General features: G+C 45.2%; 2 protein-coding genes across 3 annotated transcripts in view; both read left to right on the plus strand.

The window, feature by feature from the left end:
• The window catches only part of LOC132457730 (apoptosis-stimulating of p53 protein 1-like), a 79163-nt gene extending 69550 nt beyond the window's left edge, over positions 1-9613 (plus strand). The window contains exons 20-24 of the mRNA XM_060052038.1: positions 381-518; positions 691-824; positions 993-1159; positions 6461-6660; positions 8218-9613. Of these exons, the coding sequence (XP_059908021.1) occupies positions 381-518; positions 691-824; positions 993-1159; positions 6461-6660; positions 8218-8259 (681 nt within the window). The 3' untranslated portion in view covers positions 8260-9613. The remainder of the gene's footprint in view (positions 1-380; positions 519-690; positions 825-992; positions 1160-6460; positions 6661-8217) is intronic.
• Positions 9614-9740: 127 nt separating this feature from the next.
• On the plus strand, positions 9741-24209 carry sdsl (serine dehydratase-like). 2 transcript variants are annotated; one of them, XM_060051177.1, is made up of 9 exons: positions 9741-9977; positions 15995-16155; positions 20003-20039; positions 20197-20336; positions 20933-21036; positions 21302-21535; positions 22325-22455; positions 22923-23009; positions 23987-24209. In XM_060051177.1, the coding sequence occupies exons 2-9, from the start codon at positions 16009-16011 to the stop codon at positions 24094-24096; spliced, it is 990 nt and encodes a 329-aa protein (XP_059907160.1). In that variant the 5' UTR covers positions 9741-9977; positions 15995-16008; the 3' UTR covers positions 24097-24209. The 2 variants fall into 2 exon arrangements, with proteins under 2 accessions (XP_059907160.1, XP_059907161.1); XM_060051178.1 differs by having other exon boundaries at positions 9749-9977; positions 20948-21036.
• Positions 24210-25787: the final 1578 nt, after the last annotated feature.

Below are 25787 nucleotides of genomic sequence, written 5' to 3' on the forward strand. Positions count from 1 at the left end.
GGCACTATTTTATTTTCTACGGAAGCTTTTTATTCCTTAAAAAATAATCAAACTAGAAAGATTCCCAAGAATAAATCACACAGATCCACGAGTCAATCCATCCAGGGAATATTTCTCTATCAATGAATTGTCTGGTCCAACTACAGCCACTAGTGTCCGCTAATGAAAACGTACAAAGTGCACGTTTAATTGAACTGTTAAGTCATTTTCCTGATCTTTGGCTCTACCACCTTCCAATGCACATTCATTCTCTCTCACACACACACACACACACACACACACACACACACACACACACACACACACACACACACACACACACACACACACACACACACACACACACACACACACACACACACACACACACATCTTACCAGGTTAAACGCACCAACTTGAAGAAGTCCACGTCGGAGCGTACAGGCCACAGTCTGAGGGTGAAGTTCAACCCCCTGGCGCTTCTGTTGGATGCATCGTTGGAGGGAGAGTTCGACCTGGTCCAGAGAATCATATATGAGGCAAGTGATGGATTCTCCTGTCAGGAACTGTAACAAAATGTGGTCTTAAGTATCACCACGCACATAAGATTTGTTTTAGTCTAGTCGTTTAGTGGGATATTGTGAAAAGGTTCCGTTCCAACATACTCATTTGTCTACTCTTTGTTCTGACCTCTCTTCACTGGCCTCTCAGGTGGAGAACCCAAGCATGCCCAATGACGAGGGGATAACACCGCTTCATAACGCTGTCTGTGCCGGCCACCATCACATTGTCAAGTTCCTCCTGGATTTTGGTGTAAACGTCAATGCCGCTGACTCAGATGGATGGTTAGTTTAACTAGGCTATAGCTAAACTATGCTTTGGCAAATTTTGCTGTGGCTAACTGTATTAATGCCAATTGTGCTACCGACAAATATACTATGGCTAACTGTTCAGTGGCCAGGTCAAATGTTCCTGTTGATGTCTATAATCTCTTTCTCCCTCCTATCCTCTAGGACACCGTTGCACTGCGCAGCCTCTTGTAACAGCGTACAGCTCTGTAAGATGCTGGTGGAATCTGGGGCAGCTATCTTTGCTACCACCATCAGTGATGTCGAAACAGCAGCGGACAAATGTGAAGAGATGGAGGAGGGCTACACCCAGTGCTCCCAGTTCCTCTATGGTGGGTGGAAACCGCAGATAGGTGAAGGAATCGCTAGATGGATGAATAGATGAGCGGGATGGATAGTTGTATGGATGGCTAGGAATGGATTGATGCTTAGGTGGAAGGAAACATTTTAAGTTGGATGGATCATATTTAACGTTTCTCCACATTTGCAAACACTTCATATTTCTCGATGAGGTCAAAAGATAATGGCAATCACACACATGGACACATGGACACACACACACACACACACACACACACACACACACAGACACACACACACACACACACACACACACACACACACACACACACACAGATTTACAAGAGGATTTGTCTGAAGATCGTGAAACAATATAAAAGACAAAGCTAGATACGATAAGATGCTACACAACTAAGTACTATGCCAGGGCATACAACATACAATAAGTGTGTACATTAAGTGCAATGATGTATAACTAAAAATAAGTGGGTACATTAAGTTCCAGGACGTACAACATACAATAAGTGCGTACATTAAATGGCAGGACACAAAACGCGCAGGAGGGAGGGGGTGGCAAGTAAGTCTTTAGTCTTCCCGGAAGCTGGTGAGCGACTCTCTCTTCAGCCAGGATTGAGTTGCAGCAGTGGAGGCGGGATATGACAAGCGCTTGGACCAGGAGCTGAGCTGCTTCCCTCGTGAGGAAGGGCCGGATCCTGCAGATGTTGTTGGGCAAAACTGCATGATCAAGCAACCATAGTGATGTTCGCAACATCAAGGGTCAAGGGGGCAGTTGGTTGCGTGGTTAGACTTAACTAATCCGTTTACATCTTTGGAGGAGAGAGGAATAAAGTGGATAAAAACAGAGGTGAGGAAGGGTGTTGGAGAATGGTGGCAGGGGTAAAAGAGGAGCCTTCTGGGTAAAGTATTCGACAAAGTAATCAGTAGTGAGGGAGGAAGGGAGGGGAGGGGGAGGGGTGAGGAGGAAAGAGAACATGGAAAACTGTTTCCTGGGGATCGAGGAGTTGATTTTGGTCAGGGAGAAGGCAGATTTGGCTGTTCACAGGTGAAGTCTGAGAAGAGGTGAAGGTAGTGAGATAGATCATTAGGACAGTCTGATCTCTTCCATTTCCTTTCAGCTGCCCGTAACTCTGCTCTACAAGCCCGAAGAGATTAGGACAGCCAAGGGGGGGGGGGGGGGGACTGGAAGCAGAGCCGGCGCTGGCCGTTTTAGCGCCCTAGGCAAGTCGACATCAACTTGTGCCCTGGACAGGTCTCCTGAGCGGGTGGGGGGGGGGGGGTTGCATTGTCCTGCGAACTACGGTGACGGTTTCGGGCGCACTGTCGATTGCTCCCGTGCCCCCTCATTTCTCTGTTTGTTTCGTATATTTGAATTGACTAATTAAGGGCGCCACCAGAGGGCGCCCCCAACGCATTTAACCGCCCTAGGTCGCTCGGCATAGGCAACCTAGGCGGTCGCCTAGGTTGCCGAGCGCCGGCCCTGACTGGAAGGGACAGAGGGAGTCCAAAGAGGCGAAGAGGGAGGATAGCAGAGTGTTGGAAGCTTCTTCGGTGGACAGTTGGGAGATTCGTTTGAGAGATAGTGGTGTAAAGGGTTGGTGACAGTGTGAGGAGAACAGAGGAGGGGGGAGAGGACTTCCAGGGGAGAGAAAAAGCAACAAAGTGATGGTCAGACACGGGGAGCGGGGTAACAGAAAGAGCAGAGGTGCCGCAGGACCTTGTGAATATCAGGTCAAGTTGGTTCCCGGCCCTGTTTGTGGGAGGAGTAGGGGATAGTGTTAAGTCAAAGGTGGCGAAAAAGTTGGTGGATTCAGGTATGTGCAACTTCTCTGGCAGGATGTTGAAGTCGCCAAAGATAACGAGTGGTGTGCCATTTTCAGGAAAGCAGCTGAGAAGGGCATCCATCTCGTCGTAGAAGTCACGAAGGGGACCTGGAGGACGGTACATCAGCACAATGTAGAGCTTGATAGGAAGGGTGACAGTGACAGCGTGGGGTTCAAATGCTGATCTGGCCAAGTGTTCTAGTGGAAGGACCTGGTAGGACCACATCGGCGAGAAGAGGAGTCCAGTCCCTCCTCCTCGCCCGATGGCCTTGGGGTGTGCAGTGGTGGTTCTAGGCACGGGCGAAGCGGGCAGCCGCCAGGGGCGCCATTATTTCATGACACAAGGGGGGCGGCACAAGCAGTCAAAAAATATTTATCTTCGCCGCAAAGCGGTTTTCTATTATCTATCATATCACTTTGTGGGGAATTGGCACCCCCTCCGGCTGCAGGCGCCCCTGCAGGGACAGTTCACTTCTGAGTCTTCCCAAATCGAACGGACAAGGGAGGGAACGGGGGATCCACTGTTAGCGTGGATTGAAATCCTTTTTGAAGCCTGCAGGGTTAAGCGATAAACATAGGGACGAATGCGATCGCTGAGCTGCCCTGCCCCCACATTGCATGAGACGTTAAACTCAGCTAGAATCGCCGACCACCATTATCCAAAATTTGAGGTCAACAGACTAAAAATTGTCGGAGAGCCTACAGAAACTATAGATAGTTAATGTGACAATCACATTATTAAAAATAGACTCGGGGCAACGTTTTACAAAGAAAATAATTGTGTGCGTGCTTTTTTTTACTCTATTGGAATTAATGGGCTAAAGTCAGTCACACCTCAAATTTCTTGTAATTGAGAAACATATGTTTTGTTAGGATATTGTTAGGATAAAAAATGGCAACAAAAAAATTAAGTTTATTTTCCAGGGGGGGGGGCGGGGGGGTTGGGGGGGCATAGAGGGTTAGGGCGCTTGGAGTGGGTCTCCCCCAGGGTGTGATTCAATGCAGAACCGCCACTGGGGGTGTTTGAAGATGAGTAAGCGTTGGAGAGGGCAGCAGGAGTGGCTGCCCTCTCCAAATCACTTTTGGATAGAATTTTTTCCACGTCTTTCTCCCAGCTCTTTATGAGGCCGTATGGAGTGGGTCATCTGTTCTAAGAGATGTAGATTATTAACAATATAAACAAAGAGGCCAGCAATCTGGCAGTTTTTCTGAAGCTAGTATTTTGTGTGGCCTTTTTGCTTGCTGCCAACAAGATCTTTAGGAGGTAAGGATCTTCTTTACTTATCCCGTCAGTTATATGTCCAAGATATAGGGATATGAATTTGGTACGGATGCCTTGTCACTACATCCTTCAAGAAAGTCTGAATCTGAAAAACATGAGCATGATCAACCATAATTTCCCCACATTCCCTCCAGCAACATTCTGAGTTCCATTCTATCCAAATCAATTTTGGATAGAATTTTTTCCACGTCTTTCTCCCAGCTCTTTATGAGGCCGTATGGAGTGGGTCGTCTGTTCTAAGAGGTTATTCACAATATAAACAAAGAGGCCAGCAATCTGGCAGTTTTTCTGAAGCTAGTATTTTGTATGGCCTTTTTGCTTGCTGCCAACAAGATCTTTAGGAGGTAAGGATCTTCTTTACTTATCCCGTCAGTTATATGTCCAAGATATAGGGATGTGAATTTGGTACGGATGCCTTGTCACTACTTCCTTCAAGAAAGTCTGAATCGGAAAAACATGAGCATGATCAACCATCATTTCCCCACATTACCTCCAGCAACATAGCTGAGTTCCAATTTGTTTTGATTTCTGCTATAGAGTAAGAAAAAAGCTAATCAGGTTTTTGCCTCTCAGGTCAGGGAGTTGGTGGAGGATCACCATGCATTCAGCTGCACATCTTCAGTTATTTCAATGTCCAAATCCCTTTCCCATTGTTCCCTCACATAGTCTGTGGTGTCCGTATTCAGCGATGTGATGCCATACAACTTGCTTATAAGACCTTTTGCACTGATAATTGGTGGCTGTCTTGGATTAGAACCTTTTACCTCTTTACCCAAATGATCACGAAGCTTTAACTATCTGTAAGAGTCCTGCCAACCCAACCCATATGTCTGGCACGGATCATCGAAACTATTAATCTCCCAGTTTTTAACTATCTTGCGTATGGAAGTGATGCCAGAATAAACCCATTATCTAAACCTAAAATCTTGCAATGCTGGTGTAAAGTCAGGGTCGTATGCCGGCCATCTAAGCAGTTTGATTTCTCTTTGGAGTTGAAAACGTTTAACCACTACTGCCCATACTTTTAGTGAGAAGTGTGCATCAAATTATGTGCATCATATTCCATTCTCTAAATAGTTTTGGAGGGATTACTGGGAGTGATAGGAAAATGTATCATAACCTTGGGAGGATGTACATTTTAACTGTTCTGATTCTGCTACCAAAATTGAGAGGGAGCAAGACCCACCCATCCAGGTCATCATCTATATATTTTTTTATGTGATACATCTTTGGGTAGATTTAATCCTAGATATTTAATATGGGGTGAGTAGTACCATTTTAAATTATACTTTGAAGTGCGTTCTTGTGTGGGGGAGTAGTTGAATAGCATAACCTGAGTTTATACTCCACACCACCTATAGATACACCCTTCAGATCTGACTCCTGTCGTATTGCTTGGGCCATTGGTTTGATGAATAAATTGGGCAGACTGGGACTAGTGGGACAGCCCTGCCTGCATCCATGCTGCAGAGTTATGGAGGTCAAAGAACTACCATTCACCCTTCATTCTTGCAGTGGGAGAGGAGTAAAGTGCCCAGATACAGCATTTCATCTGCAGCTTTGAAAAATGTTTGGCTTCTTTCCTTTTCAATACGCTGTCCTGTGCTTGTTGATTACCGAGTAGTTTGGTGTGAGTATCCTTGACTCCGATGTCTCATTGTTCCATATCGGCCATGCTTTCCTCCATTTCCCCTACTCGCTTCTCTGTCCTTTTTATCCGACCTGCTGCGTCTCTTATTTTCCGGTTTATTTCAAACTTGATTTGATCCATTTGTTTTAAAATATACTCTAGGAAACACTTGCGGAATTCGAAGAGATCTCTTTTCAGTTTGGCCTGAAGTGCTGCCATCCCCGCCGTCATGACTTCGCTCATCACCTCACGTATCCAAAGTTGCCATCTCACTGAGGCCTCCATCTTGTTCTGTTGGGATCTCGCTAGCCGCAACCTCTTCCTTGATTTCGCGTACATTCTTTTTGCCCAAAAAGGCAGATGATCTAGGGTGGTGTCTGCCTTTTGGGGGGGTCCTGACACTACAGCTGACACTACAGCTTATGCTAACAATGACAACAGCAGGATAACCTGCAGCAATGTTCCTAACGACAAATGTAAAATGTAACACAAACACACACACACACAAACACTCACACACACACACTCAACCCAGTGGAATAATGACCAGATAACCAGAGAGGTGTTCCTCTGACTGCAGGTGTGCAGGAGAAGCTCGGCGTGATGAACAAGGGCTGTGCCTACGCCCTCTGGGACGACAACGCCCAGCAGACCGATGAGCTGGCCTTCAGCGAGGGGGAGGCCCTCACCGTCCTCCGGCGCTCTGACGACCTGGAGACCGAGTGGTGGTGGGCGCGGCTCAGCGACCGCCAGGGATACGTGCCAAGGAATCTCCTTGGGGTAATGACACTTTTGTAACGTTACAGATAACACACACATATACACACACACACACGTATACACACACACACACACACCGGACTGAACCCAATAGAGCAATGTCATCTGAGTAAATACTTGCCAGTTTAACGCCAGTGCAGGCATGCGCCATAACTACGTAATATAGAATTATTCCAGAAGCACAAACACAAATATATGAATCATTCATACATTGAAGATATTTTTCTCTATACGTTATGTGGGCACTTAAACAGATGGTTGGCTCCAAACAACATGGGAAACAATTTGACTCTCATTTAACCTGAAAGGAAGACTTGTGTCTGCAAGTTGGAATTATTCTCTGCCTCCCTGTATAGTTATTCATGCACCTTAAAAACAATTGTATCTAGAATAACATCCACAGTAATTTTTGCGCCATCAATTTCGCTATCAAAAGGCTTCCAAAATGTCCTCAGTAAGATTATTTCTGGGAATATAGGATCTTTGAATATAGGAATTTAGAGAATGATTCAGAAAAAAAAGAATGTAGGTCCATGCAATGGCTTATTGTGTGGATATTTTTCTAACAACGCAGAAAAAAGATTTGATTCGAAGAAAGGCGTAAACCTGCGCTGTGTGCATGTTTAATTAGCAGCCTCTAGAGGCAGCTACAGTACGTTCACACCAAAAGCTGTAAGATGCAAAATCGCTGAAGAGCTCAAAACGCAACGCTGTCCAAAATATTTACAGCTCATATCGCTCTTGCGATTTTGCTTTTCCATTTAAAGGAGCCGCGCCTTTTGCCTGCTTTGCTCCTAGTTGAGGCAAGGGCTGCTGCTGATGCCGAGCCACAAAAACACAAGATAGTCATAAATTTGGTCAATAGAAAAAGAATAATAAGCATAAATGCATGAAACACTGAATAACTAATTAATGGAGTAATTGCTTGCATGCTAGATTATAGCTTAGTTGATCGTATCTCTGTGTGTGTGTGTGTGTGTGTGTGTGTGTGTGTGTGTGTGTGTGTGTGTGTGTGTGTGTGTGTGTGTGTGTGTGTGTGTGTGTGTACTGTTTATTATGGAAATTATCCGCTCAACGGGAGCATTTGTGCCAGGCAGACACACGGCAAACTGACAAATTAGAAATATTATTTTCTGCGGTATCCCCCTGCTTCTGAAATGCACACACATCTCCACCCACCACTCATCCGATGATGAAGGAACAAATGTGTGGTAGGAACTAGGAACTAAAGTCCACCCTGGCGAGAGACATCTACATTCCGATTGGCTGGCGGCCATTTACAGCCGAAACGCTACAAGCTCATTTGCATAGTTTAGCTGTTTTCAATTCTCATTTACAGCTTTACAGCTTTAAAATTATCGCTCAAGCGTTTTATCATTCCGATCGCTTTATTGCTCATGTCTAATAGAGCGATAAAGCTTTTCGTGTGCCGCACAGTAAGGTAACATTAGCTGCATTTGGGAACCACATGGTTCGGACATAATGTCTGTAGAATCATGCATCTATTTCCTTTGTCTCTCATCCCCTACAACTCTCTTTTCCTATCTCTTGCTCCAGCTCTATCCGAGGATCAAGCCCAGACAGCGGTCCCTGGCGTAGCTCCTGGACCCCCTGCACTTTGAATGAATCTAGCACAGCAGGAGAGGCTTGGACCCTGGCATGTTGGAGAGGGCCTGAAGTAGACAGTGTAGAATGCTAAAACAGAAAGTCAATGCCATGATGAAAAAAATAAGTAAGGACAGAATGAGATGGAGGTAGGACATTGTGAATTTTTATTTTGATAACAGCTCGTGCTGTTTTCTGATTGAGAACACTGACAGTCAGATGCAATGCCTATAATCTTATCTAGTTGCACCGTTTCTTGCTCGATGGCTCAATCTGTTCATTCAGTAACTTTCAACTTTCATCCAAAGAAGCCCTGCATGGCTTTTCAAGAAAACCACTTCTATTTGTACTTATGCTCCATTTTAATGCCTAAAAATGGAAGAAAAGTGAAAAAGCCTTTTATTGTGGAGGGCAGTGGACTGGATCATGGTGATATTATATTGTCCACCCACTTCAAGTTCTAATAGTTCAAAAGAATGTGACTTGTCACTGTGATACTGAAGATTGACAGAGAAAAGAGATGAGGGAGAGTGATGAATGTTCATCACTCACATTGATTGTAATTTCAGGTCTTTCCACTAGAGTTGAATAAACCCTTTGGGGAGGAGTCATCATAGAGCCAGGTAACGGTCATAACATTAAGAGCTCCTTTTATGTATCACGTGTAGTAGACCAAACCATACAAGATCAATCGTCTACCTGTGCCCTGGTACATGTAGGACGTAAGACGCTCTGTGACCTCTGGGTCTCCTCTGACAGGAAGGATTGACTTTGTCTTGGTATTCTTTGGCATCATCGGAATACTGACAGTTTCCGATGCGGTAGAAAGCAGAGAAAGAAGAAAAGGAAAGGAATAAAACGGCCTGAATGCAAACCATTTTATGATATTTTTCCTTGAACATTTTTGTAAATGAAAGCCCTGCAGCATTTACAGCAACGATGTGTTGCTTGCACAGTTCTAAGCCCAATCTATTTGTATATGCTATGCATGTGTGTGGTGCATCTTATAGAGGTTTTTAGGCTCATGTTCTTCCAGCTAGCGTGAGCTAGCTTTACTCAGAAGCAAGAAAGAGCACAGCTGTATTATCTAAGAGACTTTATGGGCCCTCTGGAGATGTTAAACTGAACCCCACCACAATGACCACCTTCCGTCAGCAGGACAACTAAACAGCCTACCTGCTGGGGTCCACGCAATGAAAAGCCTATGTTGATAATTAAATGACTATTTTATATCAAACTTCAAAAAATAATTAGAATACTGTAGTAAGCACAGGGTGTAGACTCTAGAGTAAGGCCTACAGTATACGCACTATCCTGTAAGTACCAATAAAACCCATTTCAACTTTCACCATTTTTAAGTGTGTGTGTATGTGTTTGTGTGAGACACAGAGAGCGAGAGCGAGAGCGAGTTCAGGGTTTATGACCCGTAGCAGTAAGTAGTAACCAGCAGGGGGAGCCTAGGCCTAATGAGCACTGAGCCGGTTGACAGTGGACAAATAAACACCAACCATTAAGACCTTCGACCAGCAGGCAGCTCGGTGTTCTACTAGAGGTCTGAAGGACTGCTGAAGTCTACTGCCCGGAAGTCTGTTGAGGTCTACTGCCCGGAGGTCTGCTGAAGTCTACTGCCCAGAAGTCTACTGCCCGGACCCCGGACGTCTGCTGAGGTCTACTACCCGAAGGTCCGCAGCTCGGAGGTCCACCGCCCGAAGGTTAACGCGTGCTTTTAGATTATTATTTTTATATTATTGAAACTTCTGAAGACAATTAAAGGCTAATGACTAAGGCAAACGGGTAAGCTTTGATCGTTCGCATTAAACGGTTTAATAAAGCGTTGATATTTTAACATTCTTATTGATTTGTTATGGCGATGTGATGATGTGCACGACATGGGAGTCTGTGTTATGCTGGTTTCTGGTGTTGTTCATCATGTCGTTTGGGTCGATCTTATGTCCCAAAAACAATAAAGAGCCGACGATTAATCCAGGGTGAACACTATTTTATCACATCACACTGGACAACACCCACACTTGACCGATTTCTTACCAGGAATTCTGAGGACAAGCCATACACATAACCCAAACTTAAAGGGATACTTCACCGGTGGAGATTTGAAGGTTAATGAAGTAAATAATCATATGTATTATAATTGTTCAAAAACAATTTGAAATCGTTACCTAGCCTGAGAAAAGGCAGAAAGTGTCTCTCTGGCTCAAAAGTAAGAATTCCTCCAAACACCACAGTGCATTGCGCTCGCTGCACCTCCTGCCTGTTTCCGTTTGGAAGGACTAGCGCAAGTGGTAGCCCGAGCAAACTTTGTGTAAACATATCCCCGTGATACGTTCACTAGTTTAGACTTCTGCCCCTCGTTTTTCCAAACGCATCTTTTGTATATTACTGTATAGCATAAAACATTTGCTAATACAGTAGCAAGTATTCAATCCTTTTCTCCCCAGTTGAAATAAATGTTTGTCTTATACAGTAGGCCTACTTTAGTATAACAGCACTTGGGTTAGTAAACAAATCACAACAACGAACATGAATTAGAAGTTTTATTCATGAAAACATATGAACTATTTACAAAAATAAAACATGTAGTGTGCGTTTGCTAGAGTCAAAATAGTCACAGCTCATCTTGGGCATCTACTGTCTCCTGGTAGCCACGGTACTGCCCATCTTGTGCTGGGTAATTAGCTCTGATGGCCTGGACAACACAGGAAGCCGATACTGTCTAAGAAAGAAAGAGAACAACATTAGCAAAGCAAGATAAATTATTCCTTGAGTAGCCTATACAGCATTACACAGACTTCAAGGTAACGTAACGTAGCCTATGATCTGCCAATAAGATCGGCTACTTTCGGATAGCTACATTGTCACGTTCCCCGGGACTCAAAACTATTGTAGCCAATGTGTTAGTAAAAAAACAAACACTTACTCTATGCTCAGACGTCTGTTTCTCCCGGCGGGCTTTGGCTGGCGTTTCTCAAACCTGCCTGTCAACAGACGATGGAGTTGAACGTTGCCTGGCAACGGACGATGGCGTCAAACATTGCCTGGCAATGGCCGATCGCGTCGAACGATGACGTTGGAAGGTTCATGAACATTCGCGATCATACGCGCTCATTCATTGAGCGTCACAAGACCAAATAACATTAAACTGATTTATTTTACAAATGACATTTATTAGCGTTGCTAACTTTATATTTGTATTGTATTTATTGTTTAATCGCATTTAGCTAGTAAACTGAGTATATTAACACAAGCTAGCTAGACTATGATACACTTTAAACACTCAGTTTACTAGCTAAATTCAATACAATACAAATATAAAGTAAAAACAAGTGTTATCTGTATTATGTTCTTTCGTTTTTGGCAACATGGGCGCAAATGTTTTTTGAAACCTGCCTGGCAACGGACAATCGCGTCGAACGATGACGTTATGTTTCGAACTAGGGGTCTAACGGTACACATAAATCTCGGTTCGGTACGTACCTCGGTTTTGAGGTCACGGTTCGGTTCATTTTCGGTACAGTAAGAAATCAAAATGCTAAATATAAATGTGCTTCATAACATGTGCTTCAAGTTGTTCATTACACACTTTTAGGAACATTAGACAATACAAAGCTAGAATTCTGCTCAAAAATATAAAGATTCTGAAATGTAGAAAGAAAAATAAATAACATTGGCTCAGACTGTCTTTTTTTTTTTAAATGTATTATCTAATGTGCAACAATGAACAATTGCAACACTAAACAGTTTCAAGTTGTTTACTTTCACTCAATCTTTATGCTTATCCACATTATTTGCAGGATAATAATACCCAAAATTTGAGTGTACATACGTTGTACCCTACATGTTACTCCCGTATACCACAATGCAATGCGGTCGTGTTTTTCCGGAGGAGAAGAAGAAGCTGAATAACCGTGAAAACGAATACATTTAATGGAGACTCCGGCTTTCGTTTAGAAATGTCAACAATTAATTTGGGATTTAACATAGAATATTTAACATTAAAATGAATTAAAAAAAAACTTGAACAAGGAAATGTGACATTCAACATCAATACAACCTCCAGCTTTCCTCTTGAGTGCCCGGTTTGTTTACATGATGTGGTTGCATCCGTCTGCGTCACAGAAATACCCGGCGCATTTACTGACGCAAATGACGTTTAGAAATGTTCAGCGTAGTGTCCGAATTCTCGTTTGTTCGTTCCCTAAATAGTGCACTATATCATGAACACTATATAGGGAATAGTGAGTGAGTGAATAGGGAACGATTTCGGACACAGCTACAGTGTGCGTAAATGTGCATGTGCGGCGGCAGCATGTTCCACACATGCGGTCCTCTACTTAATATGTCCGTATGGAAACTCGTTCGGTACGCCTCCGTACCGAACCGAGCACCCCGTACCGAAACGGTTCAATACAAATACATGTACCGTTACACCCCTATTTCGAACGCGGATTACGTAGGCGGTACAATTTTCGCTCCCTGTACAATTTTGGTGTGACAGCACCACCAATCCGCCCCAGCTCGAGCCATTTGCGGGCTCCTCGTCTGCGGCAGACAGGTGGCTTTTTTTTATATTGTGTCTCATAAAGGTTGCCACGAACATCCGTTTCTACAATTACAATTACAATTAGGGCATTTAGCAGACGCTTTTATCCAAAGCGACTTAAACACATTGACACACCGACGGCAGAGTCAACCATGCAAGGCGTCAGCCAGCTCGTCAGGAGCAGTTAGGGTAAAGTGTCTTGCTCAGGGACACATCAACACTCAGCTAGGAGGAGCTGAGAGCTGAGTGTTTCTACCATAACTGCTTCAAAATCCTAATCCTCCATAATGTGTCCGTCTGCGTATTCAGTACTTCGGCCATGTTTTCTGAAGGTGAAGTCTAAAGGTGCGGCCACACCAGACGCGTATCTCGCGTACTTTTTACGCAAGATACGCACGTATAATGTTGCTTGACCATTTTGTGTAAAAAACGGTCGCATACGCGCAATACGCGCAATACGCGCTATACCTGTCCCTGAGTGACTTCCACCTCCTGCGACATACGTCCACTGACAAGAACATATATACATATTAAGTTGTGTAACCTGACAAGCGGGACAGTCTGTTGTAGTAGTATCACTTAATATTACTGCTAACTGGTGCTACCGCTAACCGGCGCTAACTTTTTTCATAGTAGAACACAACCGATAGCTGAAGCCAAGCAAAATACACACACACACACACACACACACCAGGAACGCCAATATCCTCTGCCACGTCGACCCACGCCCTCTCTGTTTTGTTCCTGTCCCTGTACGACACCATCGTGGTGTCGTACAGGACAGGACGGCCGCACACGGCGACGATGATATTTTGATCCACCTCCATTTCTGTTCGTGTAGTGTCTGTAGTGTTGATCAGCAGAGAAATAGTCCGCCAAGACGTTGAGGTTGCTTAGTAACCAGAGACTCTGTCCATGCAAGTAAACGGAGCGTTCCCTCTTCGTCATAACTATCAAACCAAACATCCTTCACATTCACCGAGCGAACATTATGAAAGTAAAATGCACATTTCTCGCTAGAAATGTTTCCATAAAAGCATTTAATGGCGTAACTATGTTACTATTTCCACACAGAATAAAGAAAGATGTCGGCCGTATGCTTCTGTCCAAGCTCACTACTCTCTGCCAGTGACGTCGGGTCAAGCTCAACGCTGATTGGGCAACATGGCTAATCGTCATGCGTATGAGCGTAAAAAGTTCAATTTTTTGAACTCTTGAAATGTACGCGATATACGCGCGTATAGCGCGTAAATATACGCGCCTCATACGCGCAATACGCGCGTACAATGTTGCTTATACGCGTATTACGCGTATTACGCGTAATACGCGCGTAAACCAATGGTTCCCTATGGAAAAAATGGCGATTTCATACGCGAAGTACGCGAAATACGCGTCTGGTGTGGCCGCACCTTAACGCACTGGCACTGATCTGTGAAAGGTCTGTTAGCGCATCCTTTCACACCCCCTATGGGCGGGTCTGAAAGGGTGGGACTAGTGTTTGTAGTCTCAATAGAAATAACCCCTCTTGTATTTCCTTCTGGCAATGACGCAAATTGACGATTTTTGTGTCATTGCCAGAAGGAAGTGTAAGAGGTAAATACAGATTTCTCCCGTCCCAGGGTAAAATGAGATAGTGTTGCATGACCATTCAAAAGTATGACTGGGTTTCTAACAATGCAAAGCTTGATGCAAATGGGTGGAGTGTTCCTTTAAATACACTAGATCAGAGGTCTTCTTCAACAGTGGGGTTGCGACACCAAGTGGGGTCGCAGAGGTACTGCAGTGAAATTATTCCTCGAAGAGGATTCTTTACATGAATCCAAAATATTATTTTCCAAAGATGCATTCAATAACATATTTTATATATATACAACATTGATGATAAACTACCCATGAATCATTGCGGTAAGATCAGTATCAGTCACCATCAATCTCACCTAGTCATACCAGCAATCGAGTAGGGACCTTTTATTAAAACAAATTGTCAGTTGGGTATTAGTATTAGTATAATTATTTCATGATTATTTCCCTTGATTCAGTTCGCGTCAGTCAGTTCGCCAAAAGGAATCATTCAGAATCGTTCGTTCGTTCGTTCATTCAGTCGAGTTTCCGGTAGCGGTGAATCAAATCATGGAATGCATGGTTTCAGCGGAGTCAATCAGACTCAGCTCCTCCCTCTTTCTCATTCTCAAACGATCGTGGAAGTTGGTCATCAATCAACACAACATTAAAACTTTAACCAAACGTAGCGGGATGGGGTGTAGTTGATTAATGGATGTTTAACATATCAGCAAGATAATAGACTTGATTTAGCAATGATGGTGGGGGTTCCGGGTGGAGAACGAACCATGAAAGAACGAGACAGATTGACGAGACATTCAAACATTTGATTAATCTGGCTTGACACAGAAAATACGAAGACATGCATTTAACATTTCACTGATATTGAATCGTATTATCGTACGCTCGCTCACTAAGCCTCTTCCCTCCTCACCACTCAGTCAGTGAACGAACCGCCAGTCAGCGAACGACCGAACGACCCATCACCATTGGGTATTTATTAAACATGTTGCGCCTCTTGTGAGCCACAATGGATCGTTTCGTAACGTTTTGAGCAAAGGACTCAGACAAACCCTCCACCTCAGGAAAAACCTGCGAAAGTGCAGAGGATGGGGCCATCGCACCTAGCACTAGCCGTGCTACAACTGCTCAACAGGGTCCAACAGCAGCCACGTCTAGATCTAAACTCAAACGCAAACGAAAGTATTCTTAAAATTGGATTTCACGTTCAGACTGAGGGTGCTGAATTGCCAATGTGCGTCATCTGCTCTGTAGTGCTATCAAAGGATTTTATGAATCCATCAAAGATGCATCGCACTTGGAGACCTAAATAAATAAATAATTTGAGGAGCTTTGTTACTAAGCCTTAATATTATATGCCCATTAACAAGGTTTATACATGAGACTATAGGCTGTCCTACATGTTATTGGAGGGTATGGGTCAGATATGGAGTTCTTGGTATAAAAACTTTGACGACCACTGCACTAGATGAATAGTCATTTGGTCTTTATTTGGTAGATAGTAGTGTGCATCGAACATGATTGTCTATTTCTGTTCTGTCAATGATTGGAATAAGGCTGCTTATCAAAATTTGTTGGCCTTTATTCCAGACTCAGTGTCCGCCATGTCGGGGCCCTTTCACATCAACACCCCACTGGTGGAGAGCGTGGGCATGTCCAGACGGCTGGGGACCACTGTCTACCTGAAGATGGAGAGCTCACAGCCCTCTGGCTCCTTCAAGATCCGTGGCATCGGTCACCTCTGCCAGCAGGTAGGGTTTACCCTAACCAACCCTGACAGTTGGTCATTAGGACATCTGTCTAATCAAAGTGATTGAATAGAAAAATAAACAACAAACCCAATTTTTCACACCTTTGAAAGGATAAAACTCCTAATACGTAGATTCACGCGGTTATCTAGGCCTAGCACTCATACCAATAACATATACACCGATTTAATATCTGATTCATATCGCCTATCGAATAAATATATTACCTTATTATCATTACATTTACATTTAGGGCATTTAGCAGACACTTTTATCCAAAGCGACTTACAATAAGAACATTTGTCATAAGAAGTGCATCAATATATCGCTGTCGGTACAGAAAGGATGTTCATAGAACCAAGTGCAAGTACCACAATCGTTAGGCTAATCAATTCCCCGTGTTACAGCCATGATAGCAGCTACTGCAGTTGCTACACAGTACTATAATACAATACAATACAATACAATACAATACAGTGTACAATGGTGGCCAGAAGGGGGAGGGTGGCTATGCAGTGTCGAGGTGGACTCTGAACAGGTGAGTCTTGAGTCTTTTTCGGAAGATAGTGAGCGACTCTGCGGTCCTGAGAGCGGCAGGGAGCTCGTTCCACCACTGAGGTCCCAAAACCGAGAAAAGTTGTGACTTTGTTGAACGGCCTTTGCTTGCTCTTAGCGATGGCGGTTCCAGACGTCCAGCTGAGGTAGTTGGGCGGAGGGATCGAGCTGGGGTGTGTGGCTTTAGCAATGCTTGGAGGTAGGCAGGGGCAGTTCCATCGACTGCCTTGTATGCCAGTACCATCGTCTTAAATTTGATGCGAGCTACTACAGGGAGCCAGTGGAGGTCCCGGAAGAGGGGGGTCACATGGGAGAACTTCGGTAGGTTGAACACGAGGCGCGCTGCCGCATTCTGGGTGCGCTGCAAAGGTTTAATCGCAGAGGCAGGAAGTCCAGCCAGGAGTGAGTTGCAGTAGTTGAGGCGGGAGATGACCAGTGATTGGACTAGAAGCTGAGCTGCTTCCCTTGTGAGGAAGGGCCGGATTCTGCGGATGTTGTAAAGTGCAAATCTGCAGGATCGGGCGACCGCAGTGATGTTTGCAGTGCAGGATAACTGATTGTCCAATACCACACCGAGGTTTCTGGCAGTTGGAGAGGGAGATACAGTGATGTTCTCGACGGTGACCAGTAAGTCCATGTGTGGGCAATCTTTCCCTGGGATTAGGAGGAGCTCGGTTTTGTTGAGGTTAAGCCTCAGGTGATGGGCAGTTGTCCAGGTGCTGACGTCCGCCAGACATTCCGATATGCGTGTTGCAATCAGGGTTTTATCAGATGAGGGGAAAGAGAGAAATAGCGTGTCGTCAGCATAGCAGTGATAGGAAAAGCTGTGTGATGCAATTACTGAGCCCAGAGATCTGGTATCGAGGGAGAACAGAAGAGGCCCCAGTACAGAGCCTTGAGGGACACCAGTTTCAAGCATGCAAGGTTTGGACAAGGAGCCATTCCATGTCACTTGATAGGTGCGGTTCGTCAGGTAGGATGTGAACCAGGAAAGAGCAGATTCAGCGATGCCAAGTTCGGCAAGAGTGGCAAGAAGGATCTGGTGGTTCACCGTGTCAAATGCTGCGGACAGGTCGAGGAGAATGAGAACCGATGAAAGGGCCGAGGCTCTGGCAGCACGGAGGGACTCAGTCACAGTGAGGAGAGCCGTCTCGGTGGAGTGTGCCTTCTTGAAACCTGACTGGTGAGGGTCAGGGAGGTTGTTAGATGAGAGATAGGAGGACAGTTGGTTAGCAACGGCACGTTCCAGTGTTTTAGACAGGAATGAAAAGGAGATACCGGTCTGTAGTTCTGGATGTCGGTAGTATTAAGAGGTTTTTTTTTTGAGGAGAGGCTTTATTCTGGCAGTCTTGAAAGACGCTGGAACAATACCTGAAGTGAGGGAGGAGTTGATAATTGAGGTGAAAAATGGCAGGATCTCGCTTGAGACATCCTGGAGGAGAGAGGAGGGGATAGCGTCAAGGGGACAGGTGGTGGCATGGTTAGATGTTATTATTCTGTTGACCTCGTCAGAGGTGAGAGGGCTAAATTGGGTAATGACAGAGGAGGGGACGGGAGGAGGGAGAATAGAGGCAGGGATAAAAGAGGAGCTAATGTCCTTCATTTTCTGGGTAAAGTAGGTAACAAAGTCATCAGCAGTGAGGTGGGGGTGAGGGAGGGTTGAGGAGGGACGAGAACAGGGAAAACAGTTTCCTGGGGTTTGAGGCAGAGGAGTTGATTTTGTTCCGGTAGCAGGCAGATTTGGTTGTTGACACACAAGAGGTGAAATCTGAAAGAAGGAAAAGATAGTGAGATAGATCATTAGGACAGTCTGATCTCTTCCATTTCCTCTCAGCTGCTCGCAATTTTGTTCTACAAGTCCGCAGAGGATGGGACAGCCAAGGCAGGGGCGGTGAAGATCGCGCTGGTCTGGAGTGGAAGGGACGGAGGGAATCCAAGGAGGAGGAGAGGGAGGATAACAGAGTGTCTGAAGATTCATCTGTAGGTAGTTGAGAGAATCGTTCGATAGAAGGAAGTGAAGACAGAACAGTAGAGGCAAACGTAGAGGGAGAGAGGGATTTGAGGTTACGGCGAGTGGTGACAATGTGGGAACTAGAGAGGAGGGAGGGAGAAGATTTCAAGGGGAGAGAAAAATAAACAAAGTGATGGTCAGACACAGGGAGCGGGGTAATGGAGAGAGCAGAGGTGCCGCAGGACCTGGTGAATATTAGGTCAAGCTGGTTCCCGGCCCTGTGTGTGGGAGGAGAAGGGGTTAGTGTTAAGTCAAAGGTGGCGAAAAAGTTGGTTGGTTCAGGTGAGTGCAACTTCTCTGGCAGGATGTTGAAGTCGCCGAGGATAACGAGTGGGGTGCCATCCTCAGGAAAGCAGCTTAGGAGGGCATCCATCTCGTTGTAGAAGTCACAGAGGGGTCCTGGAGGACGGTAGATCACCACAATGGAGAGCTTGATAGGAATGGTGACAGTGACAGCGTGGAGTTCAAACGCAGATCTGGCCAAGTGTTCTAGTGGAAGGACCTGGTAGGACCACATGGGCGAGATGAGGAGTCCGGTCCCCCCTCCTCGCCCGGATGGTCTAGGGGTGTGCGAGAATGAGTAAACGGTGGAGAGGGCAGCAGGAGTAGCAGAGTTCTCTGGAGTGATGCAGGTCTCTGTCAGGGCCAGGAAGTGAAGGGTCATGAGGGACGCGTAGGTTGAAATCGAGTCCGCCTTCTTGACCGCCGACTGGCAGTTCCAGAGTCCTCCCATGACCTCAAGGTCAGTGTAAGCACGGGTAGGTTGATGGCAAAGATTAGACGGGTTACTGCGCCGAGCAGAGGAGCCATGGTAACGCCGTCTACGGGTAGAAATCCTGACAAAGATTGAAGTACGACACATAGCTGCAATAGTAATAGGTGGCCTCCCCGGGGCTTCCTTGAGGGACTCCCGCAGAGAGACTCCCTTAGTCTTTGTTTCCCGGGTCTTCGTTTGCTGGGTCCTGACGCTAACAGTAGCTAGCCCTTAAATGGGCATGGTAGCTGAGGCAGACTTAGCTCCGCCCAGCTATCAAGCCTTTTGTTTCCCCTTAAGTGACAGAAACTAGACAGAGTCGTCTACTAACCGATTACTCTTCTCAAATCAAATCATTAAATGATCACATTTGGGTCTACACCTGCCCAATTACCTGTGTCTCTGCCTAGTTGCTTCTGATAAAGGTGCCTAAATGTAAGTTCTAAATGTAAGTATCATGTCTCAGAAGCTTACTTGACGTTTCTATACTCTCTGCTATTTATTTGTTGGTTTCTACCTCTCCTCTACAGATGGAAATGCAATCCAAAGGAATCGTGTGTTCTTCAGGTTATATAGCACCTTGTATCCACAAAACAATACTACACGATACATCAAGACACATTCCTCAAGCCCGCTCAAATTTGTCCATACGATATATAAATGTTGTCGTGGTAATAATGTTTTCTTCTCTATACAGTGAACCAATTAATGATAATGTTTTCAGGTGGCAATGCAGGTATGGCTGCAGCTCATGTTGCCAGAAAAATGGGTCTGCCGGCCACCATCGTAGTTCCCTCTTCTTCTCCACCCCTTGTTGTCCAGAAGCTACAGGATCAGGGAGCCACTGTGAAGATAACAGGAGAGGTGCAGGACTTCATTGTACTTGCAGCACTTTGTTTTTGGTCAATTCTCTGCTAATGTTATAGTGGATTTGTTTTCTCTGTTTTGTAAACACAAAGCAGGCCTTGTACAATTTTATCAAAAGTGATTTATTGAAAACATCCAAAATGTATTCATCTTATAATGGCTGCTTGGAATGTGGAAAACAAAATGTAATCATGCATTTCAAAACGCTGGTGAAGAGGCTCGTATTGCCTGAGAGTGTAGTGTGGAATTATTCTACTTCTTTGTCCAATAGCGACCAGAGGTACGGCTCATTGTATTGGGTTAGGGTTAGAACCGACTCAGATGGAGATGTGGACTTATGGCGGCACACTGTTGGCTTGGCCAGTGAGGACCTGTGGTAGACTAAAGGTATAATTCAACCTATAGTAACAGAGCAAGTGTTACTTGTGTAGATGTGTGTGATATGAAAACATTAGACTCATGCTTTGGAGGCGGTGCTAAAGTAATGCAGATTGAAAATGCAGATGAGTGTGGACGAATGCCTAGGATGTGTATTTATATGAAATGCCGATTACATCCTTGTGGCACAATTCAAATGTAGCAGATCTTTATAGATTCTTTATCTCCAGGTTTGGGATGAGGCCAACACTGAGGCACTCAGACTAACGGAGACGGAAGGACTGACCTATGTCCCTCCCTTTGACCACCCGCTGCTATGGTACACACACACACACACACACACACACACACACACACACACACACACACACACACACACACACACACACACACACACACACACACACACACACACACACACGGACATGCACACCAAGGGTCATACATGTCATAGATGAGTAGAGTTACCATAAAAATTCTGGTCTATAAAAATACATTTTGTATATATATATTATCTATATTTTTTAAGAATGCCCTCTTCAACCCTATTCATTCCCACACACTTGCATTCACACGCATACCAGGGAGGGCCATTCCACTGTGATTACAGAGATTGCGGCCTCCATGGGACAAAAGCAGAAGCCTGGGGCTGTGGTTGTGTCTGTTGGGGGAGGAGGCCTCCTCTGTGGGGTCGCCCAGGGCCTCAGAGGCGTAGGCTGGGAGGATGTACCTATCGTTACTATGGAGACGGTGGGAGCAGACTGTTTCAATGCTGCAGTGAAGGCCGGGACCATCGTCACGCTGGAGGCCATCACAAGGTGGAAACATGTGAATGTTTTAGGATTATCCAAGTGGGATTAGGACTTTGAACTTTATTTGAGACATTGCTGCTGTCTTGCAAATGTTACATGTAAGGAATTACTGTTTAAGGATTTACATTTGTATTTAACATGGTTTATTACTCGACTGGAATGGGATAAACCAATCTGATACTGGGTACCAGTACGGGGCTGATAGTGGCCTGAGATACGGCCTCGGTACCCGTTGCTGGAGTGGATCTAGCTCTGATACTCTTTTTTTGTCTCTACATACTTCATAATCCCATTTTTTCAAGTTAATGCTCAATTCCAAACTGACCTTTGCACTGGATGAATATTCCAGAAAAGCAACATAAAAAGTATTTGTTGCTGCAGTGATGTGTGAATATGTAAATACATGTTTTATAAAGTTCATAAATCGGCTAGCCTATTGTTAAACATTTTAATGAAAGAAAAAAAAAACATTGGTATATCTGATCGGTATTGGAATAGACCGATACTTCAGATGGCAGTATTGGTATATGTGATCGGTATTTGAATAAGCCAATACTTCAGATTGCAGTATTGGATCATTGATGGAAAGTGGTATCCTGCCATCCCTATAAAGCAACGACTTTAAGGCGCAATTTTTTCCACCTTCTCTCACGTCTTTTTCACTTTTCGGTAAAACAGAATGTGACTAGTGAATTTTCTGATGATAAATATCACCACTACAATGGACATCACCCCATTACCTCTCTGTTGTTTCATCATTCTTCACCTTCTCTTTAATCCGAACCTCGAATACAGTGAGGCTAAATGTCTCGGAGCAAAGACGGTTTGCAGAAAGGCGTTCCAGTACAGCCAGTCCACTGAGCAGGCCATCATATCTGAACTGGTGACAGACCAGCAAGCTCTCCATGCGGTTGAAACATTCCTTGGTAAGTCAAGTGTGTGTTGGCTTCTGTTACATGAGGGGAGGTTAGGGTTAGGGTTGCCTGGAGGTATAAAAAAAGCTGAACTAGGGAAATAGTTCACCGAGCTACCCCGACAAACCAAATGGTCTGGAAATACATTTAAATTAGACTGTGGGCCAATGTGTCTAACAGATGCAAAGTTTTACACGCGATGACATTTTGCAGGTCAATTAGTGGCTCGTGAAGGGAGCCAAATGAGATGGGTTGGGTCTTCCCCTCACAGAACTTCCCTTCCCTACACATCCTCATTCCTCATGTTGTCAACAACTTGAGGAACTTTGGGTCATAAGAGCTAGACGACTCCAGCTCCCAAAATGCATTCCTCTGTGTGTGTTCATTGTGAACAATGGAAAAGCATTTGTTTCTGTTGGCTTTCTTCATGACATCTCTTTCTGCTATTAATGTGTGTGTGTGTGCGTGTGTGTGCTCAGATGAGGAGCGTGTGTTGGTGGAGCTAGCGTGTGGAGCGGCATTAGCAGCGGTCTACAGCGGAGTCATTCAGCGCCTACAGGATGAAGGTATTCCTTATGGATATAGCTGCTTTATTTTTTATACATAGATCTAATATTTTAGACATATCATCGTGTTTTCCCTACAAGTAAACATGGTATATGAGTTCCAGAAAACATGTTTTTGAAGCGGTTTGCTGGAAATAGCTTAATTTAATATATAATAATAATAATATAATGTATAGGTATCTATATAATATAATATCTAATATCACGGTCAAAAGCTATGTGCGCCTCGGATGATATTATGAATCATAAAGACTGCATCTGACGTCTCTGGTACTTCCACAGCAAGTAAAGACTCGTAGTGGGGGTTATCTCGGCTATGGTTGAGAAGAATTGGGAAGGAACTTTGGCTTTGACTCTCTGAAGTCCAGATCTAACCGCGACATGAGAAGAAAGGGATTGTACTCCGGAGCTGAGCTGCCGGGCTGCCGCCGGAGCTCGCCAGACTCCCTGCCAGGCAGTCACACGGCAAACTGACAAATTACATCAATCTCCCTGCTTCTGGAATGAGCGAACATCTCCGCCCAGCGCTCGTCCGCTGGTCCACAAAATCGTATCGATGCTCTGATTGGAGGGGGGTGGGGAAGTGGGAGGTAATATTCAAATGTGCCCCCTTCCTACGTAGGAGGGGGCGCCGAAACTGACGCGCTCATTTGGTACTTTCAGAAATGCATATCTCACTCAAAAAAGTATGCACAGACTTATTTCAAAGTTTGAATAAGTGTGGGAGCACCAGAGACCCAAAACAACACCCCAAATCCCAGGAAAAGTGTTGTTTTCATAATATGTCCCCTTTAAAAAATATATTATATTTATTTATTTGTAACGTTTGTTCCCAAAGAAAAAGTGAAATATTGTATATATCTGAAAGTTCCTAGCAAAGCTATTTTACAACATCATTACTTTAAAGGTAATCATCCAGTAGGATTAACAGGATAACCTCAAAAATGCAAAAATGTATGAGCACATTGTGTTTCCAGGTCGTCTGCCCAGGCCTCTGGGTTATCTGGTGGTGATCGTGTGCGGTGGCAGCAGCATCAACAGGGAGCAACTGGCCAACCTCCAAAAGAAGATCCCTCGGCCGACCTGAAGGCTTGTGTTGTAGTGGCCAAGATTATTCTTGGGTGTGTTGTCATCATAATTTTAGTTTTGTGTCCAAATCATCACCCGAAAATAATAAACAGTCACATTTCCTAACGGTAATGGCTCTCGGAAATAGCAATATGAAAATGAAGTTGAGGGACCAAACCGGTTCATTAAAGGCGACCAGCCCCCAGACCATCTGACCCTGGAGCAGGCGTAGGGTGGAGGGCTAGACCCCCAGTAGACCCCAGAACCCCAGACCCTCACACCAGTAGACCCTCAGACCAGACCCTCAGACCAGTACACCCTCAGACCAGTAGACCCCCAGACCAGTACACCCTCAGACCCCCAGACCCTCAGACCAGTAGACCCTCAGACCAGTAGACCCTTAGACCCCCAGACCCTTAGACCAGCAGACCCTCAGACCAGTAGACCCTCAGACCAGTAGACCCTCAGACCAGTAGACCATCAGACCCTCAGACCAGTAGACCCTCAGACCAGTAGACCCTCAGACCAGTAGATCCTCAGACCCCCAGACCCTCAGACCAGTAGACCCTCAGACCAGGAAAACCTCAGACCCTCAGATGTCGTTCTGCCAGTATCTGGCGCAGGTCACAGCTGATGGGGTGGGTTCAGCCAGGTCCTGGGGTCACAGGTCACAGCTGATGGGGTCGGTTCAGCCAGGTCCTGGGGTCACAGGTCACAGCTGACGGGGTCGGTTCAGCCAGGTCCTGGGGTCACAGGTCACAGCTGATGGGGTCGGTTCATCCAGGTCCTGGGGACACAGGTCACAGCTGACGGGGTCGGTTCAGCCAGGTCCTGGGGTCACAGGTCACAGCTGATGGGGTCGGTTCAGCCAGGTCCTGGGGTCATAGGTCACAGCTGATGGGGTCGGTTCAGCCAGGTCCTGGGGTCACAGGTCACAGCTGATGAGGTCGGTTCAGCCAGGTCCTGGGTTCACAGCTGATGGGGAAGGTTCAGCCAGGTCCAGCTCCATGCTTTCATAAGTGATTTGCACCTCCGCTGCTCCACTCGTAGTTGAGTCTTCCAGGTTAGCGAGGTTAGGGCAGTTGCACGGATGGTTGACGGAGCAGCGCCCCACCTTGAGTTTACCAGTTTGCGCAGGATGTTGTTGCGTGTGTTGACCGTGGCTTTGGTGTTCTGGAGGTAGGTTTTGAAAGAGAGCGTCCTGTCGAGTGTGACTCCGAGGTACACAGGGTGGAGTTCACCCCTTCTGAAGCTTCTCTCTCTCTCTCTCTCTCTCTCTCGCTCTCTCTTTCATTCTCTCTCTTGTTTCATTTTGTGGAGCTCGGTAATTGTCTGAGGAGCCCATTCGTTTCAGTTTTTTTTATTTATTTTTTTAATATTGACATATCTATAACTAGAGGGTGCACTGTACTGTCTGCACTGTACTGTCTCTCTCGCCTGAAAAAAATGCTCCCATTCAAAATGCATTGGTTTACATTTCCTTCTGTGTAGCACGAAAAAAGTCTGACAATCGTGCTCTGGGACACGATTCAATAGATTAACATTTGTGCGCATGAGCATGAAATCGTAAGAAACCGGGTTGGACTTCTTTAGGTCAGGCTTTAAATCCAACAGCAGGAAGCACAACAAAAAGAGTGGAACGAGTGATTCCTAAATAATTATGTTTGATAGAAAACCAACTGTTAGTCTTATGATAAGACACATAAATGA

This window comes from Gadus macrocephalus, chromosome 5 (assembly GCF_031168955.1).
Source record: "Gadus macrocephalus chromosome 5, ASM3116895v1".
Lineage (NCBI taxonomy): Eukaryota > Metazoa > Chordata > Actinopteri > Gadiformes > Gadidae > Gadus > Gadus macrocephalus.